General features: G+C 42.0%; 1 protein-coding gene across 1 annotated transcript in view; it reads left to right on the forward strand.

Moving 5' to 3' along the window:
• Positions 1-9,801, forward strand: part of EDIL3 (EGF like repeats and discoidin domains 3) — a 235,402-nt gene extending 225,601 nt beyond the window's left edge. Inside the window, exon 11 of the mRNA XM_059874141.1 lies at positions 5,940-9,801. Coding sequence (XP_059730124.1) covers positions 5,940-6,089 — 150 coding nt within the window. The 3' untranslated portion in view covers positions 6,090-9,801. The remainder of the gene's footprint in view (positions 1-5,939) is intronic.
• The last annotated feature ends 12,479 nt before the right edge of the window (positions 9,802-22,280 follow it).

The raw sequence follows: 22,280 nt of genomic DNA on the forward strand, positions 1-22,280 counted from the left end.
TTCTTTTTTCTTTTTTTTTTTTTTTTTTAAATCACATTCCACATGTGATTTATAAATTGCACAGCCTGCTGTAGGTAACTCAAGGCCAGCTGCAGTGTCAAATGGCATTTCAGAGGCTGTTTTCTTACAGGAAGATGAGAACATTTGAAAGTAGCCTAAAGGAGCCTGGCAGTCTGCAGCACTGCCAGTCACCACCAGCCATCAGCAGTGCAATTAGCTGCAGGTAGACAATATCCAGTATGCAAATGGCCACTGGGTTTGTACACAAAATGATGAACTAGTCATGATTTATACATTCTGAATGTACAGCCCATTGCCAGGGTGAGAGGAGACAGAAACCTACTTATTTAAGAAAAGTTAGATCATGTCAGGTTAAAAATCTTTCTGCTAGATTTGCTGATACATTTTTTTTTTCTGCTGATGTTTAATTATTATAATATCTGGTTTACACTGATAGGTTCAATTCCTACATATAATCTTCATACTTGGCACAGGCAATTAATTTTTTTGAGTAATATTACTTAAATTATCCCTATTTGATAGCATTATCTGCAATAATAGCTGTAATTTCTAATCTAAGTGACTTTTTTATCTACATTGATTTAAATTATGAGTGACTTCCCCTACTTTGAGCTGAATTATCATGATTTGTGTCAGGTGAAGATGGAGCTATGCTCATTCCAGGTGTGCCCTCAGCACACACTTCTCTTCCCTGACACCACACCAAAAGCTGGGGGAAGACAAAATGAGCAAAAGACAAAATGTTCATTTAACAACCTACCTTGGGTTTCTGTAAACATTTCTGGAGGCAGGTTGGTCTTCAAAATATTTCTCTTTTTGGCTTTGAACCTCCTATAAGCCATGTACAGTGGAATAAATGCCCATTTTTATAGCATCAACATGTAGATCACATGGGAAGGACAGTATGAGAATGTTAGAGTATGTTTCATAAGTTTTAAAGTTTTATCTTCCTCTATCTGTTCTGGACATGGAGAGATAATAAAGGCTCTGTAAAAATATTCATGGATATGATATGACCTTTACGTAGAGTAACTGAGAGAAAAAAATACTTTTTCTCCTCTAATTCACTCCAAAAATGCATGTGCCCACAAACACATCCATGTGCCACCTTTATTTTTCTGAATTTTGAGATGTTCTGCACTGAAGAAAACTCCAAACAGGAGCCTGGACTGGATATTCTTTTTAAAATATTCTTCCTCTAATATGAGCAGGATTAACTGCTCCGTGAAATAACATTTTTAAAATATTCTGCAAGGTATGAAAAATTTTTTAAGGCACTGCAGACAACACTCCTTTACCCAAGCTGCTAGTCTCCAGGTATTTCTCCTAAATTATTCTGTCTTACAACAGTTTTCTTTTTAAAATTCTAATCAAGTTACACTGTCATTATCTGGATTTTCTGCAAATGCCATAAAACACTTGGTTTACCTTGAAAAATCTCACTGAATGTTTGAAATCAAGACAATCAAATTGCTTGCTGGACACAAGTATAAACAAGAACTGTTTGTATTTCAGACTTTTCAGCAGGGAATATCAGTATCTATTTTCCTGTCTTTCACTCTTTTCCCATAAAGTAACAATGAATAAATTTACCATATTTAAAAGTACAGCAGCATGCATTTTCTGGTTTTTGGGGTTTTTTTTTTTAACAGCAGCTGCAAGAGCCTGAGCTACAGAGGAGTGTGTGGAAGGTCTGTATGTGTAAAACTGCTAGAGCTGCTGAGTAAATATTCCAGCAAGTTACACCTTTTGAATGTGCAGACTGACATAAACAGATACAGAGGCTGTAAAATCTGAAACATTCTACAGCTGGGTTGGCAAAAAGCAGGAGCTTTTTGATCCACTTGTACAAAAAAAAAGTCACTTTGTAACGTGGCAGCCTCTGGTTCTGGGGAGGGTGAAGCTCTTTCCAGGAGCATCCTGTGGATTGGAATGATGCCTTGGGATTTTGGCTTTTAAATTTTCCATGTATTTGTGACCCTGCAGTTCTTTAGTGTCACACTCCCAACCCCACAGTCAGTGTCAGCTGCTGCTGTCCCATCCTGGGCAGACACAACAATTCCTCTCCAGGCCTGGCAGCCAAGGACACCTCACTGCCTCAGGGCCAGAGATGCCAACAAAAGGGAGCTGGGGGGCAAACTGGGGGTCAATGACTTCATTAGCTGAAGCTGGAATTGGAAGATTCATCCCCAATAAGCAAATGGACCAAACTTTTAAAAGTATAAAACACCATGATCTGTGGTCCATTTTTGGGTGTAGCCCCTGAGGGGCTTTGCCTGCCCAAAGTGTACCTGAAGGCCCTTCAATAAACATAACCACTTTTTATTCCCTTAACTCTGTCTGGCCTCTGTTTTTAGGTAGCCCAAAAAGGCATCAGGGAAAAGAAGGTTGTTATTCCTCCCTAGTGCCCTTTCCCACCTCTGAATTTTTTTATTCTTTTTTTTTCTGTCTGTGTCCTTAATAGCCCCGGCTGTTTTTCCCCCTCCCAATTTATCTGATCTTTAGCAGTGGTTAAAGGCTGTGGAAGCTGTGCCATGGTTTAATTATGTGTTGAAAGGGGAACTGTGACCTTTAGATGGCTCTGGATGACCCTGCTGTCATTGCCTGTCCCTCCTGGCCCTGCTGAGGGCACACTGCAATATTGCCTGATATCGATTTTCCCCACGCCACTTATGGTTTTATAGACATCTACAGCATCTCCTCTCTGGCTGGAGAGACTTATCTGCTTAATAACTCTCAAAAAAAACCTTCTTCTTGCTGCCTCTTCCTCTGTACTTGCTGTTTTGGGATGAGGCTGGAGCAGACCTGCACCCACCCAGAGCTGAAAGTGAAGGTGTGCACTGACACATTGATAATTTACATTCTGGTCTTTATTTCTTGAGCACAAATCACCCTGGGGTTATTTCATCATTGAGAATTTTTTTTTTTTTTACATAGAGAATTATATTCTATTTCCAGCATCAGCCCTTGAAATCTTAAAAAGTCATGGCAGTCTTCAGAGCTATCCTGAAAAAAACTGCTCAGAAACAAATGTGAGGAGTGGTCATTAAGAGGCATCAGCTTTTCAAGGGTTTTAATTACTTTGGTGGCTCATTTAGCATTAACTGCTTGGGCATAAAGCAACGTGAAGATTTAAAAAAATTACTTGTAGCTACAGAAATAGCTTTTCTTTTCTACTGAAAAGTCATGTTTTGTCCTTTCTCCTCCCTGCTCCTTCCAAATTCCCAGACTCTATTAGTGAACTGAGGCTAAAAGTAAATGTAGAGTGGGAAAGGATACAGTTTTTCCCATAAGAAATTTGCCATAGGGCCACAGAAAAAGAAAAGTAAATTTCTGTTAGAACGTTATATTTTATGCAGGTCACACTTGTGGATGCTGACAGTGTTTCCCTTACTTTCTGATAAATTTAGTTCCCTGAAATCCTTCTTCTGATCTAGCACATTTAGTTAATTTCTTGAAAATACATCTTGAATTTTGAGGAAAGTTGTATTTCATATTTGCATAAAATAAACTCTGAGACAGATGAGTTAGACTTCAAGTGATAATGAAATCATGCATGAGTTAAACATAAAATTTAATTCTTGTTCTCATGCTGTAAGTATATGACATAATCCTCCCTCCTTCAGCTGTATTTGTTGCTGGTTTTGCATCACATAATTTTATTTATCTTTCATATCTGTGTTCAGATATGAACACTGGGGCTGTAGAAATGTTCCTTTGCCTACCCTGGCAAAAAATATCACCAGATATTTCACAAGCATGTGCACGAAGTCAAATGGAAAACCAAAAAATCCCAAAGAACACTTTTAAGCTTTCCTAGCTGCACTTTGGGTTTTGGGAGGTGCCACTGTAATTTCAGTTATGAACTTAGTAATGTAATTTTTTGCTACAAATGAAACTGGACTTGAGGTGCAAACCTTGTTAGCCCAAGCTCCTGCTGATTTATGTATCAACACTGCACTTGGGCAGCAAACAATTTTCCCTGTGCTAAATTATTTTGGTTGTTTGGTTGTGGGTTTGGTTTTTTTTTTTTTTCCTTAGACTCACAAAACTTATGTTTCTGTGGTCATTTTCTCTGCTGCTTTATCCATCTATCAGAACTCCCACATCCTTTCATGCTCCCCCCTCTGTGATGGCAGATGAGAAGGGGAACTCATCACTTGCAAAAGAGCATCACCTGGGCAGGGGATGGATTTTGTCTGATGTCCTGAAAGGACAGCACTAGGGAGAAGCTTCCAAAATCCAAAGAGGTTCAGCAGGGAGACCAAAATCTTTGTGAACATGTCACAAAGGAACCAGAGTCAGGGCTGAAATGCTAGATCAGCCAGCTTGCCTTTCAAACTCTGATATTTTCCCAAGAACTTCTAGGAAACCTGTAATTCTGCATTAATTCAGTCACATAAGCACTTCTCCAGGAGGTCTATATTCTTCTCTGCATGATGCAAACAACAGCCATTCATTTTCAGTCAAAAAGCCATCAGGTTCAGTTTTTATAAATGAGAAGTGAATTGGCTGACATTTTCAGAGAATGAACATTTCCCATAAAAACTGAAAATAACCGAAGGGGATAATCTGATCATTTTGCCAAAAATTGGTGCTGTGGCCTTTGAATTTAAATAGTGGCTGTCAGGGGAAAAATGTGGCACTGATTTATCACAGATAGGAGTTTTATAACTCACTTTTGTATGGATTAACCACTACAGGTGGAAAAAAGATCATTGCATGTACTGTACTGAGCTAGGATGTTTTACTTTTATCACAGCCTGATGCTCTTAATTCATCTGCTGACTTTTGTCTGACATGAGAAGATAATATCCTTGATAATCACCAATTTTACAAGGCTTTATATAGCTGCATCCCAGCAACTTTCATAAGTGATACAATAAAAATTCTTACCTTTAATTATTAATGTTATTTCCTCCGAAGCAGTAACAGGATCTCCTGGGATTAATTTGAGATGGTACAAATGCCAAGTAAAAAGACATTTAATTTTTTAAATGTTAATGATTTTTGTGTAACTTTCAGAGTGTGGCCCTGGCAGAACAGTCGGTGAGTAGAAGGCTCTACCTGCACCAGCGCTGAGTGTGAATGAACCACAAGATTTAGCAGAGGCAGGGGCTCATGGAATCACAGATTTGGGTTGGAAGGGACCTTAAATTTCATCCAGTGCCACCCCTGCCATGGCAGGGACACCTTCCACCGTCCCAGGCTGCTCCCAGCCCCACTGTCCAACCTGGCCTTGGGCACTGCCAAGGATCCAGGGCCTGCCCAGAGATTTTCTGGACATCCTCTACCAGGGCCTCCCCACTTTCACAGCAAAGGATTTGTAATCCAAACCTAATCCAAACCTTCTCTTTGCCACTTTAAACCTTAAGTTTAAACAGCATTAAAAGTCGCGCATACCGATGATAAAAATTCATCGCGGATCCAGGGCCAGCCTTAAAAGCTCCCTGCATATTGTAAATGCAGGAAACCCTGACAAGGGGAGGGAATGATGGCTAATTTATTACTTTATTATACTGTATTATATTAAAGAATACTATTCTCTACCAAAGAATACAGGAAGGATGCTTACTGAATGCTAAAAAGATAATAATGAAAACGCGTGACTCTCTCCAGAGTCCCGACACAGCTTGGCCCTGATTGGCCAATGAGACAAAACAATTCACATTAAACCAATGAAACAATCACCTGTGGGGTAAACAATCCCCAAACATATTCCACATGAGCACAACACAGGAGAAGCAAATGAGATAAGAATCATTTTCCTTTTCTCTGAGGCCTCTCGCTGACTTTCATCTTCACGGCAGAAAAACCCCGGGCAAAAAGAAATCACAATCAGGGAATGTGAACGCCACACCAGCAGGCATTCCCAGGGGAACTTCCACTGAAAACCTCCCCTGTTGCTCTCCCCACAGGTGTTCCAGGGGAACTTTGACAACGACACGCACCGCAAGAACGTCATCGAGCCGCCGATCCTCGCCCGGCACGTGCGCATCCTGCCCTGGTCGTGGTACGGCCGCATCACCCTGCGCTCCGAGCTGCTGGGCTGTGCAGCTGAGGACTGAGCTGCCCCACTCCTGCTGTAGAAGAAGCTTGTAGGATGCTGAGTGGGGTTTCTCCATGAACCAGTGCTCGCTCATTTTTTATGGTAGGCCGCTAGCTGTCTTTCGCCAGGAGGTCTAAGCCTGCCCTTTTAAAACGATCCAATCCGGTTTTTTTTGCCCTTGAAATCTGTTGGTGTTGTCCCTTCTGCTGTGGAATTATCCTCCTAGTTCTCCTTTGAGCTGTTCACCACCAGTTGAAACACGTTGAGGGAAAAAGAGAAAAATGGAAAAAAAGACAGCAGCATCCTTTTTACAAGGGAAGAGAAAAACGAAGCTCATTTGCAGCTTCAGGAACATTGGGCTGACGAGTTCTCCATAAATCATACCATCATCTTACTTGCAAAAAGTGATACTGCAGCTTTTAGCAATAAGTTTACTTGGGGATGACTGCATTATAGTAATTGTGCCTATCAAACACTGTCAGTTCTTACGACATATATTTTGGGAAATTCTCCATGGTACTGCTCAAACACGGTACCTGTGATGTTACGAGCTACCTTTCACCACTTCCATCCAGACAGCAGAGTCCACGCACCTGGAAGGTTTTCCTAACTGCCCCATTTTCCTTCTCTATTTTGCATGCTGTACACACAGCCTCCATCTTTTCTGTTCAGTATCACACTGTGCTGGTGGTTGTTTTCCTTGGGAGATGTCACCTGTTTTGCATATGTGACCAAATCAGTGTATTATGTTAATGAATTTGCCAAAGTTTATCCATTTTCAAAGTTTCTGTGCTTTTTCACGGAGACTAAGGTGAGGCACCAGGGTACTTGTGGTGTCTCATCTTGGATGCCCACACAGACCACCAGAAATCCCATTCCAGCATGATTTTTCCAGGGGTGAGCACACAGCCCCAGACTGTGACCAGCCCACCCCATCACTGCTTTCACAAACACTCTGAATTCCAGCGAGGAGGAAAATGTGGGGTGAAGGAACCAGGTGCTAAAAGACACACTGGAGGAATTACTCCCTTACTGCCAGGAAACCCTCCCTCTTTAGGCTCTTCCTAAAGTCACAGCTTTCCTTCCCAGAAGGTAAGAGGTGACATAGGAGCACACCAAAGCCTGGCCCTTGTCACCCTCTGCTCCTAGAAAATCTTTTCAGACAGACACCAGTGAGCCATGAGGAGGCTGTTTCCTATCGTGGCCCATCTACAGGAATGCTTCACACACAGCATGATAGCAACCCCAGTTTAAAAAGAAGATTTTAGGAGGAAAAGTGGAGAAGTAGGGGGGACATTCTCCCCGTGCCTCAGTTTCCCCTGCCGATTGAGATGACAATACCAATCCTTGAAGAGCAATCCAAGTTCCCTTGGATTAAAGTGCTCTGTGACTACGTTAGAGCAGCAGCTCAGACTAAGAAAGATCCCAGGACAGGGAGTGAGGGGACCTGAAACAACAGCACTTGGGATTACTGCCAACCTTTTAATTTCATAACATGCTGATGTGGAGAGAAAGAGAGAGTGAGAGAAAGAGAGAATGAGAGAGAGAGAGAGAGATGTAGCTGCATGTTTTAGCATATGTCACTGAACTTATTATACTTTCTGTCACTGTTCCATTCTCACCAAAACTCTGAACTTGGGCACTGCTTCCCAGGCCAGCAGCTAGCTGGCCCACAATCTGCAAAGGGCAAAGTTTACCTTGGAAACAAAATGGTTTGGATTTCGAAAAAACCTGCATTTAATCACACATTCTCCACCACAGACTAAATATATATTATCCATTGAACTGTGAAAGACTCTAGAATAGCAGCCAGGAATTTTACATACAAGAATTGGGGATATAATGGTGGCGGTTTTCTGATAGTGTCACTTAAACTGTCACATTTTAGCAAACAGAACACCCTGCCTCTACAAAATGACTTAATCCTTAAACTGTATTTATACAAGTATTTATTTTATAAGGCTTAGACATTTAAAGACTTCTAAAGAAAAGTCCTGTAAAGGTAAAAGTATGTGTAAGAAATGTTGAGGTCCTGTGCAACACTGCTAAGTTTGTTCTTTATTTTTTACTTTGTGCTGCATAACAAAAGCCACTAGACTGTTACTGTCTTGTCTGTAACTGTGTTAACAGCATTCCTTAATGATGTATATATGGAGTGGTCTTCAAGCAAAAGGAGCAATTTTAAAGAGAAAGTCAATCAATTTGGTGGTACTTCTAACGAGAAAAAATCTGATTAATGGAGCACCAGTCTATCCCTACATTATCTACTGCCTATATTTTGCAATTTAGGCTTTAGGTTAAAAAAAAGATAAAAAATAAAAATAAAAAAACAAGTAATATTTATCTATTTAGGGTGTGCACACACAATACTTTAAAAGGTTTAAATACATTTTCCTATTATGAGAGAGCAGTTGAGCCTGAATTTAATTACAGATATGAAGAATATCATGTAGATAATTCACTAACTGACTGTATCCAAAATAACCAGAAGACCATTTCAGAAAATTAGACTTCCTAGTTTAAAAACTTGTGTTAATGCTCTTCTGAAATATTTGGTTTCTGTTCTTAATGTTGAGGGTTTTTTTCATGTTATTCATCTTTTGGGGCTTCAGTTTTGCTTTTGAACTAATATTTCTTGGTTTAGTAAATTAATTGTAATCCTTTCATCTGCATACAGGGTTTTCATGTAATGTGACACAGGGCTTTTAATTTGGTATTAATTTTGTGTTGAGTATTTTCACCCTCATGTCCTGTGTCAGCTGTCAGAGCCTTCACAGGGACAGCTCCACACCTTGTGATAATACCCCATGACAGTTCATTAAAAAATCACATATCTGACACCCTTACAGTTCCAACCTGCATGCTAGGAGTTTTTCCAATGACATTTTTCCTTGGCTACCAAAAAGCCTTCTTGGAATGGCACTTCCAGCATCAAATTCTGCTCCCAGTGTTAGCAGTATCATTCTGAAATAACTCTTGGTTTAAGTGTAATCCTTCAGATTTAACAAAACAGGTGGGAATCAGATTAGGGGATAGAATTAAACTCTTTCCCTTTGATTTTATTTTGTTGTCTAAGTGCATACCATTGCCATAAGGGGCAATTTATAAATTAACACAACTGTTCTCTCCCAGTGAAAGCAACCAGCTCCAAAAAACCCAGAAGTGCAGGACAGGAGATGTCCCTTAAGAGGCGACAGGAGAAAATCTCGGAAATAATCCTTGACTTCTCTATTAGTTGTTGACAATGACATTGAACAAGGCCAAAAGTATTCTCCTAATTAAATTTCACCCTGAACCAGCTAAGAATCTGCAGGCAGGCTTCACCTTTGTGTTGCTAGGTAATATGCTACATTTATAGCCTGGGAAAAAAAGCCCTGGCACGAGGCTCCTTTTTATCAGCGTTCAGGGCCCGTCGCCTCAACTGGCTCTGGGTCCGAGGTTGACTTTCTCTTTTGGAATGGCTTCGTACAAATTAAGTGTCAGTTTTGAAGACTAAGGATACTAAATGAGTGTATCTTTGCTATACAACCAATGTGAACTATAATATTCAGTGCTGGCTTCTGATGTGTCAGTAAGTACAGAAGTATCTCGGACACAAACGACCTTTGCAACCTTTCAAGCTGTGTGATATTCAAATGGTTTTGTATATACCTAAATCATGTAGAGCGATGTAAAACCAGTACGACCTTGTCTAGTCTTCAAACTTAACAATAAAAACTTTTGAAAAATGAGGTGGTTTTCTTGAAGCTGTTATGTTGCAACACCTTGGAGGAGACACAGCTTATCTCGGTGGAGCAGAGATAGCACCTGGCATTTTCCTGGATTCATCCACAGGGTCTTTGTGGTAGGTAAGTTTGTTCCTGGAAAAATCAGCAGTTGGGGCTGTGGTCTCCTCAATGTGTTCTCTCTGTTCTTCCAGATTAACAAAAAAAAAAAACACCTCTAGGTTTTGAACGAGTCTAAAAATACTTTTTTTTTTTTTTCCTGTCCTGCTGCTCTCTGAACGAGCACCAGAAATGTAAAATGACAATTTCATTTCCTCTAAGTCAAATTTCCTGGGATATTTATCAGTCCTTATCCTCCCTCCTCCACTCCTGCATAGGCGAATTAATTTCTGAGAAGATAAGGAGTGGCTGCAGGCCAGACCTGCTATGAGATGCCACAGCAGAGCTGGTATTTGCTCACACCTTTGCCCTTTTTCTCTTTTATTTGCTCTGCATCCTGCTCCCCAAAATAGTTAACTCTATAATTTCAGTTTCTGAAGAAGCTTGGAGATTAAAGTAGCACGTGGAAAAGCCATTTGCTCCCAAACCATTTAAACAATTAAACAACATAAAAATATTATGTTTACTGAAAAGAGATGAAGCTTTTGTGGTTTACACCTTGAGTGAGCCCTTTTGTAGAAATACACATCCTTTTGTTTTATAATGGTTTCATTTTGTGCCCTTGCTCCAAAAATCATCTTTTAGAGACAAAAACCATCCACAAGCACTCACAGGTGACAATGTCTGCCCAACATGGAGTCTCAACACTCACTACAGCATGTTGTCTTTGAGGAAAAAAGTCACAAAATTGTAATTTTCCCTTATTACAAATCTCTAACAGTCACAAAAAATGAGAATGCAGGGCTGCACACAAGAAGGGGAGTATTTTTGCAGAATGATGGAGAATATTAGCAATTCAGACATAAATTTCTGCATCTTGAAGCTTTCTGACTTTTGGCTAGAAATTGCAACTGTTTCAGGAAACATGAGGACTTTTCCTGAAGAACTGAAAAGTGGTTTTTTTTCTCACATACTTCATAACATATACACCCAGGAATTCTAGTGAAGACAACGAGAGAAAATAATGAGTAAATCTCTTCAGAAGAGTGATTATTTATCAATGTCCATCCTCCCATATCTGTTGCTAATGAGCTCAAGGGATTAACATGGGCACCAACGCTCTGAAATAAGTAGTCTCTGATACTTCTGTGGTAAACACAATGACACTTATTTTATACCTTAGATTTAATAAAAAGAGGCTAATTTGTTCACTTGGTGATTACTAAGTGACCTATGATCACTTAGTCTTAGAACTCAAATAGAACAAATTAAAGGATAATTTTGAAGTAGGACTAAATAAAGATAGTTTTACTGATCCCAAAGTATTTTCACGTTTTAAATTTAATTTGCATAATTTTCTTAATAGACACATACACTTTAGAATGAAGAATTCTGCTTTAGATTAAGAATCTAAAATGTAAAAGGCAGAATTGCACAAATTGTGCAGCTTTATGGTGCCATTCATTGCAAATTAATTATCAATGATACATGTATCATTGTAAATATATATTTTTAAATTCCTCTGAATGGGGCAACATAGAAACATGTCTTGTTCTCACATTTTATCTTGCTAGGAGTGCAGCAAAATTAATTTTATTAGTGTATGTGAGTAAGAATAATTGGGGTTTTGTGTAGTTTATATTTGGAATTAGGCTCCACGTGTGTGGGAAGGTCCAGGAAGCACCTGGTGAAACACAGGTGGGGCACAGGAGATGGGGATAATAATATTTATTAGAATAATATTTATCCTATTATTAAATGTTATTTAATTTAAATATTATAATTTTAATTTAATTTAAATAGTATAATAATATTAAATATTTAATATTTATTATAATGATATTTAGGAGGTGTCACAATAATATTTATTTCTTTGGTTTGCTGCAGTTATCTGAGGTCACACATCATCTGAGGTCAGCAGGCACACTTCTCACTAGATGGAGGAAACCAACCCTCAAAATACCCTAGGAAAGGTCACTAATCATTTTTATCAGGCTGGAAAATCAAAATCAGGCTAAATGAATGTATTTGCTCTCTGGGATGCTGCAGGAGGTCGGCAGGAGCTGTGGGGAAGTGCACTGTGCTGCCTTGGCCACAATAAATGCAACCAAGTGCACAGATTGCATCAAATATGCATGTGATGCATTGAGGCAAGATCAAAGGGCCCCTAGGAAGTGAGAGATGCTATTTTCTGATGAAAGTGTCAGAAAACACCATGTAGGTGCCATGGCCTGACACACCATGGGCTGGCACGAGTCTGGCTGGGGTGGATTTACCCTTCTGGAGTTTCTGGGGCAGGGCAGCCCCAGCCACAGGCTCTTCAGGAAGGACAGGCAGGGGAAACAAGGAGGGGATGTCACCTCTGAGCAGAGAGCAGGTGGAGTTCATGGAAGTCTGCTGGGATGGGTGAGGAGATGATAGAGAGCTCACAGGGAGGGCAGGGACAGGTGAGAGGGTGGCAGGCACAGGTGAGAGGGTGCCAGGGATGTGCCACAGAGCAGGGACAGGTGACAGGTGAGAGGGTGGCAGGGATGTGTCACATCCTGGCTCAATGAGCCCTTTGTGGACAGACAGGAGCAGCCCTGTGCTCACAAGCCCTGCTCCTCCAGGAGGACTTTGAGCACCCCAAATGAGAATCAAGGGTTGGGATAAAATTTAAAGATTATCTATTCCCACCCCCTGCCATGGCAGGGACACCTCCCACTGTCCCAGTGTCCAGCCTGGCCTTGGGCACTGCCAGGGATGGAGGGGCAGCCCCAGCTGCTCTGGGCACCTGTGCCAGGGAACAATTCCTTCTTAATAACTAATAACTAAACCCACCCATCTTTTCTTCCTGACTTCCCAAAAACTAAAGCTACCAAGAGGGGCTGTGGTGGCTGTGAAATGGTGCAATTACAGATCCTCTGGGTGGTGAGGAAAGCACACAAGTTCAACAGCCTGGACTTCAGGAGAGGAGAATTTGGCTTCTTCAGGGATCTGCCTGGTCGAGTATGGTGGGTTTTCATCCAGGAAGGAATCAGGGCCCATTAAAACTGATTAATATTCAATGATCACCTCCTCCAAACTCAGGAGCAAAACATCCCAACAGAAAGAAAAATCAGACAAAGATGCCAGGAGTCCTGGGTGGACAAACAGGAAACACAAAAAGGAATTTTGCAGAGCATGGAAGCAATCACAGCCAGCCTGGGAGGCACACAGGGAAGCCATCCAGGATCAGGTTAGAAAAGGTCAAAGCCCTGAGAGAGTTAAATCTATCCAAGGACATCAAGGGCAACAAGGAAAGTTCCTGTAGGTGCTTTGGGGAAAAAAGGAGAAGTGGGGAAAATCTGGGCCCAGTCTGGAAGAAAATGGGAGACCCAGGACATGGAGAATGCTGAGGCTCTCAACAGCTGGGCTCAGTTTCACCAAGAAGTGCTCTGGTTCCACTGCCCAAGGTGCAGAAGGGGAAGGCAGGGGCTGAAGAACTGCCCAGAGTGGGAGGAGACCAGGCTGGAGAGCATCCCAGGAACTGAAGGTTCCCAAGGCCATGGCACCTGGCAGGATGCACCCGAGGGTCATGAGGGAGCTGTCAGGGGAAGGGGCTAAGCCACTTTGAGAAGTCCTGGCAGTCTGGTGCAGGTCCCACTGACTGTAAAAGAGGAAATATAACCCAAATTTTTAACAGAGGAATTAAGGGACACCCAGGGAACTACAGGGTGGGCAGTGCCTGTGGGAAGGTACAGCAGATCCTTCTAAATGATGGAAAAATCTAGGTCCTCCTAAAAAAAAAAAAATTAAAAAAATTTAGTAGTATCTAAAAAATTTAGATCCTTCTAAATTATGGAAATTATGCCAAGGCACACAGAAAATAAGGAGATGATTTCTGACATCTTCACGTGGCTCCACTGGAGGCAAGTTGTGCCTGAGAGGTCTGGTGGGTTCTGTGATGCATCTGCAGCACTGGGGGGATGAGGGAAGAGCAACTGGGGTTCTTCCCTCATTTTCTTCTTGTGAAGGATGTGCCTCTACTATTTCTGGCACGGAGTAATTCCTTTATCACACGTGGCTCATGCCACTATAACAGGTTCACAGCTTCTCTAGAGGGTGTGTTCACAGCTTCTTGGGCAGAGTGAAAAGGAACTAACAGGTAATTTTTGATTAAGCAATTAAAGGACGGGTTGTTTGAGTAAATATGCAGTGCACATTTACATACATATTTATATATATGTACATATATCTGCATTTTCTGCAGGTCATGTCATGTATGTCACACTTCATCTGAGAACAGAGAGAGAAAAGTGGAAGCAGTGTTACAAAGATGTTAATTAGGCTCATCAGCCTAATCTAGCTCTTCTTCTGATGTGTGCTGATACAATTTTCTTCTATTTAAGAAAAAATTGATGAGGATGGGGAGCACGGTGCATCTCTGGAGGTGCTTCATTTCTGCCCCCAGTTTGCTACCACAGAATGGTTTGGGTTCAAAGCCCAGACAGCCCAACCCCTTGCCACAGGCAGGGACATCCTGAGCCCCATCCCACCTGACCTTGAGTGTTTCCAGGCATGGAGCAGCCACCACCTCTCTGGGAAGCCTCTCTCAGTGTTTCACCACCCTCCCTGTAAAAGACTTCTCCCTTGTATCTAATCTCAATTGACCCCCTTTTAGTTTAAAACCCTTTTCCCTTTCTCCAGTCACAAATGCTCCTGCTAAAAGGTTTGTCCCCAGTTACCTTCCCTTAGAAGCTGGCATGGAAATGGGCAGCATCACTTGAAAGCCAGAAGTGCTTCTTTATTTCAAGGCCATTTTTCCCTTTACTGAGGGATTTGCAAGTACTTCATTTCCACATTTTTTCAGGAGCCACGGCTCCTGAATGAGTGAGGAGGTTTTCTGGCTCACAAAGATGGGAGTCAGAGTGGCTTCCAGAAGAATCTGACCCAATATTTATGTAACATACATATATAGCACATGCCACTCACCACCTGCATGGGCTGCTCCACCTCCCTGCTCCTTTCCAGCCCCTGAGCTGTGACAGAAGGTGTTGTTCAGCTGTGGCACTCAGACCAGCTATTCACAAGTGGCTTTTTCACTCAGCCAACGGTCACATTCCCCAGATATTTCTGGGAATCCAAAGCCAGGCTTCCAAACCAGAGCAGCCCAGGGGCTGGGTGTGATGTGGTGGGGGAGAACTCGCCCCTGGTCCCAGCGCAGCAGCTGAGCTGCCTGAATGGCACGCACAGTTCACATCTGCAAACACACACTGGGCAGCAGGAATGGCTCAGCAAACATGTCCCAGTCGATCCCTTCATGGCATAAAAGACTGCACTTCAGCTGAAACATTTGGGTATTTTTGAAAACGTTTAGCAATCTTTTTTTCCCTCGCCTCTGCCGCAAGCATTCCTCTGGCTTGAAAAAATAAAAAAAGAAAATAAAACGCATTTGTGGTTAATTTCTTCTCCAATGGGTTGTTTTCTATTCAGATTCATGCCTGTCGTGCATTTAGACTGCCTAAATGGATGAATATTCTCCTGAAGGCAGATAATGGAGAGCCAAAACTCCACAATGAGGTGGAGGGCGCTGGTCTGGCATCCCCATCCTACCAAAGGGAAGGGGCTGCCTGAGACAACCTTGATGCCACCAGAAAACAGCCAGGTGAGCCAACACCTTGATACCAAACCACCATTCACAGAGCTCAGGACCTTGTTCAGGTTGAAGGAGAGTGGGATGTGTCACTGATGCCCCAATGTGAGTGGTGGTGTGATTTCTGATGGGTGCTGTGCTCCTCCCAGGCACCCACCCCAGGGCTGCAAGGAGCATTCCCTGGATCTTGTGGGGATCCACAAAATCAGATGGTTTTGGGAAAGCTGCTAAAGGCAGGCCTCACAGACAACAGAACTGTGATTAGAGCTAAGCAGTAGCCATGAGAGAGGTCAGCAGAAAAATTATAAAAAAAGTAGAAAAGCAGGCACAAATAGAACAGTGGTCTGTGTATTAACGCTTGACTAGGATAACTCCCTAAGCTGCAGAAAAGTTTATGTAGGAAGATATTGGGAAGTTTGAAGCCTTATAATGGAGCTCTGTGCATTGTCTTTTAAGGCTTACAAGCAGATATTGTATGTGAAAGAAGCAGGCATTGTTTTAACTGAGGGTACGTGTGCTTCCAGCGGTTGGATAGAACCACTGTCAATATGCTTCCGCTTTGTGTGATTGGTCAACAAGCTTATAAAGTAAGTTGCAACATTATGTTCTTGATCTGCTGCCTGGGATGTGAGCTAATGACAGCTTCCCATTGTCATACCCAGGTAATGAGACTGATGCTGAAAAATAAAACAGCTCAAGTAACATTCCACAGCAGTTCTGTCCCGCTGGTGATTTTTACATAGCCCCTGGTTGGTGATAGTTTTCACCTCATGTCTTTCACAAGGGATGCTGAAATCAACTTGCACTGTCTTGTGAAAATCCCCATGGGTACAATTTGTTGGTGAATCCCTCTCAGAGCTGCCTTTCCCCCTTTATTCCGAGCCCTCTGTACCCATGGATGATCCTTGGGGCTGTGCTCTGATGCCACAGTGAACCAGCTGGATGTACTGACAGCTCTGCAGCCCAGGCCACCTCCTGAACTGCAGCAGAGGAGTGTTCTGATTGAACAGGCAAAGCCTCATTAGCATTCCTTCACTGTCTCAAGGCAGTCTGGCCTGGTTCTCCCTGGCCAGAGTAACAGACTTCAAACCAGGGAACGTGTACACCAGGCTGTGCTGGGGAGAGGCACTTTGATAACCTCCCCTTTTTCCTATTTATCATCTTCCCCAGGGGCTTCTCCTCTAGCTCTGCAGTAAAAATATTGACTGTACCAGCCCAGATCCCAGAGGATCTGACACAGATCCTGCTGCCTGCACTTGGAAAGGTGGGGGTTCAGCAGCCCTTCCCTGGCTGCCCAGCAGCACCACTGCTGGCAGAGATTTTAGGAGCAGATGAGAAATGCTGAAGGTGACTCCAGCTCCCATTCTGCCTCAGAATCTCTGAGCTTCCCCGTGGTGCTGGCTTGGCATTCTCTCCGTGGTCCAGAGCACACAGGAACTGAAGCAAGTGTGGAAGGAGGCAGGACTGGGCTGGCCCCTGCACGCAGCTGCTCCAGCCACGGGGCTCTGTCAGCACCACTGCCAAAAACAGCATGGGCAGAGTCAGCACCTCCCACCCAACAGGGCTGTCCCAGCCCTGTGCAGCACAGAGTTTGGCTTTGTTGCTTTTTGTCCAGTTCATTTGCACTGATTAGTCATCATGGGGGAACAGGAGGGGAAAAGGGTAAATCTCCAATTTAATCCCCCAGCAGTCCTGTGACTCTCCAGCTCTCCCAGTCCCTAAAAAGTGTGGTCTGCTCTGAGCAGTTGAGTTTCCCCACACCTAAGTTAATTTTACAGCCAACCTGCTTGAAAGTCTCATTCATTTGACACAATTCTGGCAAAAGTTATTGCAAATCTCAATGTTGCCTTAATGCACATCTCCACCATTTCACAGGGGCCTCTTCTCTATCTGTTTTCATCGTGAAACAACCTGATGGCATGCAGGAGAATTAGTTACTCTGGGAACAGGGAAGATCATCCCCATGAATACTAATCCACAGCCTTTATTAAACTGGAGTTTGGGGGTGGTGCTGTGGAAGGTGAGAGAAGGAGGAAAGGAAAGGAGTATCTGAGTGTGCCAGCTGGAATTTGAGATGCATTTGCAGAAGCAGGAGGAGCAAAGCTGTAAGAGGCACCTTTTCCCTCCTCAGGGCAGCACAGCCTCACACAGGTGTGTGCAGGTGTGATGGGGTTTGTCATTAAGAGCTCAGGTTTGCCTGGGACTGACACACAGGCTGCAAAATGCAGGAGCAGGCACAGCTGCAGGACTGGCATCTCTGCCTGCCTCCTCACCGTGGCCTTCTTTTCTATTCCTATTACACTGAAGTCTCTTAACTAATTATGCAGGATCCCAGCCTGCTATGTGATCCTGTTAGCCCCAGGCACAATTGCAAATGAGACAAGAGATCTCAGCTGTGCTGCTCCTTGCAGTGGCACTCCTTCTCTGTCCCATGTTAATTATTCCTCGCAGCTGACAATGAAGCAAAGACCAAAGAGTTAATTCTCAGTACAACGAAGAAAATCAGCGCCTGCTAATGCCTTCTGTGTTACTCTGCTTATTTACCTAGAAAACAGTGTTTGGTTTTGCAATGTGAATGCTTGGAAAGCCGGCACCAGATGAAAGGTGAGCAACGTGAGGCACGAAGGAAAACATCCAGAATTACGCTCAAGACAGAGGGGATGTGTCACAAGCTGTTCTCAGGGAAGGCAGCAACTGAGGCACAAGCTTTGCTGGGGTTTTCCTCCCTTGTGCCTGCAGCTTTGGTGGTGCCTCTCCCACACCTTGGCACAAGACGTGGCACAGGAGGTGCAGGTGTGTGACCGACCTGCTGGGAGGAGGGGAGCACCCTCAGCACTCCCATCCCAACCCTCCCAGACAGCCACGGCAGAGTGCAGAGGGGGATTTACCTCTTCTCTCTGCAGGAGGAGCAGGAATCTGCCCCTTTTTTCCTGGGAAGGCCCAAAGGAAAGCCACAGTGGCACTGCTGGATGGGTCTGCTGAGGCTGTGAGCAGCCCCCAGCCCACCAGATGAGGATTATTCCCCCACTGCAATGTCCCACCTGCCTGGCTCTGGGACAGTGACATGGCTGAAGAGTGAAATTCATCATCTGATTCTGAAATGTAGCCAAATGTGTGTTTTGCACATCTGTAGGTGCCCCTTATGCTCGGACTTCACCAGCAAACTCCAATTTCCAGCCTCTCTGTAATTGCACATTATTTATGTCAGGGCTTTTTGCCTGGTCTAGGAGTCTCCCAGAGATATCCAGTTTTTTTTTCCTTCAGCCTCTCCAGTGCCCCCAGCTCTGGGCACAGTGGTTTGTTTCCTGCCCTTTTGTTTCCTGCTCTGATTCCACCAGCTTGCCTGTCCAAGCCAGTGTGCACTGCAGGATTTCAATACTTTGAGGTCCCTCCTGAAAGGTGTTTGTTGATCTTAGTCCAAATTAAGTTGGAAGTAAGGGAGTGGAAATATTAGATATCACCTTAGAGTAGCTTTCCTGTACCCAAAGGAGTCCTGGAGAGAGATGTTTTACAAGGACATGCAGTGACTGGACAAGGGGGAATTTGCCTTAAACTGAAGGTGAGTAGATTTGGGTTAAGAATTAGGAAGAAATGGTTCCCTGGCAGGGTGGGCAGGGCTGGGATGGAATTCCCAGAGCAGCTGGGGCTGCCCCTGGATCCCTGGCAGTGCCCAAGGCCAGGCTGGACATTGGGGCTGGGAGCAGCCTGGGGCAGAGGGAGGTGTCCCTGCCATGGCATGGAATGGGATAATCTTGAAGGTCCCTTTTAACCCAAACCATTCTGTGAGTCTCCAAACCATATTTCCCTGAGAATATTGCCTAGAGCAGATGCATCATGCAAATGTGCTAATAAAAAATTAAATGTGCATCTAATTCAGATCTTCCTTTTTCTTTCAGTGGTGCAGTTTTAAATTCATAAAGTGTAGCCTTTTCTGGTCAAATGTTATGCAGACAGCAAAAGCTATTAATGCAGAGGATGACTCTTCCAGTTTTGTGGAATGCTATGTAATATTTGAGGATAAGGCTGAAGCCATTCCTATTCTTCCATCCTCCCTCAGCCATGCTTGGAGAGGGAGGGAAAAGGAGTGTGATAAATGCAGCAAACAATTAACATCAGGAGAGAGGTTATGCCTTATCCTCACAGCCTGAAGGAAGACAATGAATGCTGAACACTTAAGTCTTTTTGCAGCTCAAGTCTCTCTCTAATTGAGGCAGTATTTTGTTCTTTATAAGGTGTGTGAAACGCGTGTCGTAAAATTATGCTCATTATTTGGAAAAGAAAGGAAAAGAAAGAAATAGCCTGTATGTGATGGAAAGCACTTAAAAGCTTTCCATCTTTTAAGTCCTCGAGGTTTGTTTCTGCAGGTGAAGTTCTACATCATTAATTATAGAAACTGGGGGGGGGGGGTGGGGAGTAAATTCAGATTATTATTTTCTGGTTCTAATCATAATTTTAATCGCATACATTTTCAGAAGTGTCTGATTCCAGATATTTCATCAAAAAATATTGAAGAATCTTTTGAAGAAAGTGAATGTTCACCATGAAAACATTTCCCCTTGTTTCAGATATTGGTTTTTAATGTAACCAAGTGCAACTCTGTTTCAGTAAATTCAAGCTCTACCTAAATAATAATGGAATGTATATTTTATTTGTGACTACTTACCATCTTTACACAATTTATTGTTCCGAAGTCACAAGGAACAAACCCACTCAGAGGAGAAGCTTAACCCAGAAACTGTCAGCATGTGTTAATCTTCGTTATTTCAAATACTATACACTTTTTTTTTTATTAAATATTGAGGAACTCCCACATGCCTGGATGGAAACATTTCCCTTCAAAGTGTAGAAAATGTCTAGCACCATTTGCTTAACATTTTCATGCACAGTTGCACTTTCCCAAATACAGAAATGAATTCAAGGGGAGGCAGGGACAGAAACACAAATGTTATAAAATGGACAATTTGTGAAGTCCGTGGGACACTCAGAAAAAACAGGGATTTAGGAAAGAAAACTCATCTGTAGGCTGATCACTAGGAAAACATCCTCAGCACATAGACCTGGTGGGCACGGCAGGTTCTGGGTGCAGAGCTCAGGGCACGTACCCAAAACTGAAGAATTTTTCAGCAGTTTGGTTGGGTTTGGGCAGAACAAGGATGCCAGCACAAGAGGAAGGCAGAAACTCAACCCACACAGGGCACAGCCCTTTGCTCTGCCAAGGGCTCCTTTGGCAAGGAAAATGCCATGGCTGTGTGGGGTGGTGTCTCCCCAGGATGAGGGGAGAGATGAGAATCTTGATTCCATGTTTCAGAAGGCTGATTTGTTATTTTATGATATATTTTATATTATATTATATTATATTATATTATATTATATTATATTATATTATATTATATTATATTATATTAATTATATTATATTATATTATATTATATTATATTACATTACATTGTATTGTATTATATTATATTATATTATATTACATTACATTACATTACATTATATTGTATTATATTATATTATATTATATTATATTATATTATATTATATTATATTAATTATATTATATTATATTATATTATATTATATTATATTATATTATATTACATTACATTGTATTGTATTATATTATATTATATTATATTACATTACATTACATTACATTATATTGTATTATATTATATTATATTATATTATATTATATTACATTACATTACATTACATTACATTACATTACATTACATTATATTATATTATATTATATATATTATATTATATTATATTATATATATTATATTATATTATATTACATTACATTACATTACATTGTATTGTATTGTATTATATTATATTATATTATATTATATTATATTATATTATATTATATATATTACATTATAATATATTATATTATATTATATTATATTATATTATATTATATTATATTATATTATATTATATTATATTATATTATATATTGTATTATATTAATTACATTATATTACATTACATTATATTACATTATATTACATTACATTATATTGTATTTATTATATTTATTATATTATATTTATTATATTAAAAGAAAATGATATACTAAAACTTTACTAAAGAAAGAGAAAGGAGACATCAGAAAGCCAGAAAGGAATGATCACAAAATCTCGTGACAGACTCAGAGAGTCTGACACAGCTGGCTGCGATTGGACATCAATTAAAAACAATTCACATGAAACCAATCAAAGATGCACCTGTTGGTAAAGCCATCTCCAGAACATCCCACAGCCACCAGATAGGTATTGCTTACATTTCTTTTCTGAGGGTTCTCAGCTCCTCAGGAGAAAAGTCCTAGCGAGAGGATTTTCATAAAATACATCAGTGACAGCTATGCTGCACTGCACTAAATATTTAACACAGCTGTGCATGCTCAGGCCTGCCTGGTGCCTGATCCATGCAGCAGGTGAACTCTTGTCAGCAGGCAGGTAAGCTGCTCCACTTCAGAGGATTGCATCCCAAGGCAAATCCAGCTGCATCCCAGGTGGCTGCCGCTCCACCCCTGCAGGGGCAGGGCACAAAAAGTGTGTTTCACTGTCCCCAGGTGCACAAGGAGGCTGGGATGCTGGGCTGGCAGCAATTAGAGTGAGCCAGGTGTTCTCAGAGCTGCTGCAGCTGGAGAAGCACAGCTCTACCTCCCCTGACCTTCCCACAGCTGCCAGGCTGAGCAAGCACCCCAGGATTAAGAGCATAAATTAACTCAGGCACTCCTTCAGAGCAGCAC

Source organism: Haemorhous mexicanus, chromosome Z (assembly GCF_027477595.1).
Source record: "Haemorhous mexicanus isolate bHaeMex1 chromosome Z, bHaeMex1.pri, whole genome shotgun sequence".
NCBI lineage: Eukaryota > Metazoa > Chordata > Aves > Passeriformes > Fringillidae > Haemorhous > Haemorhous mexicanus.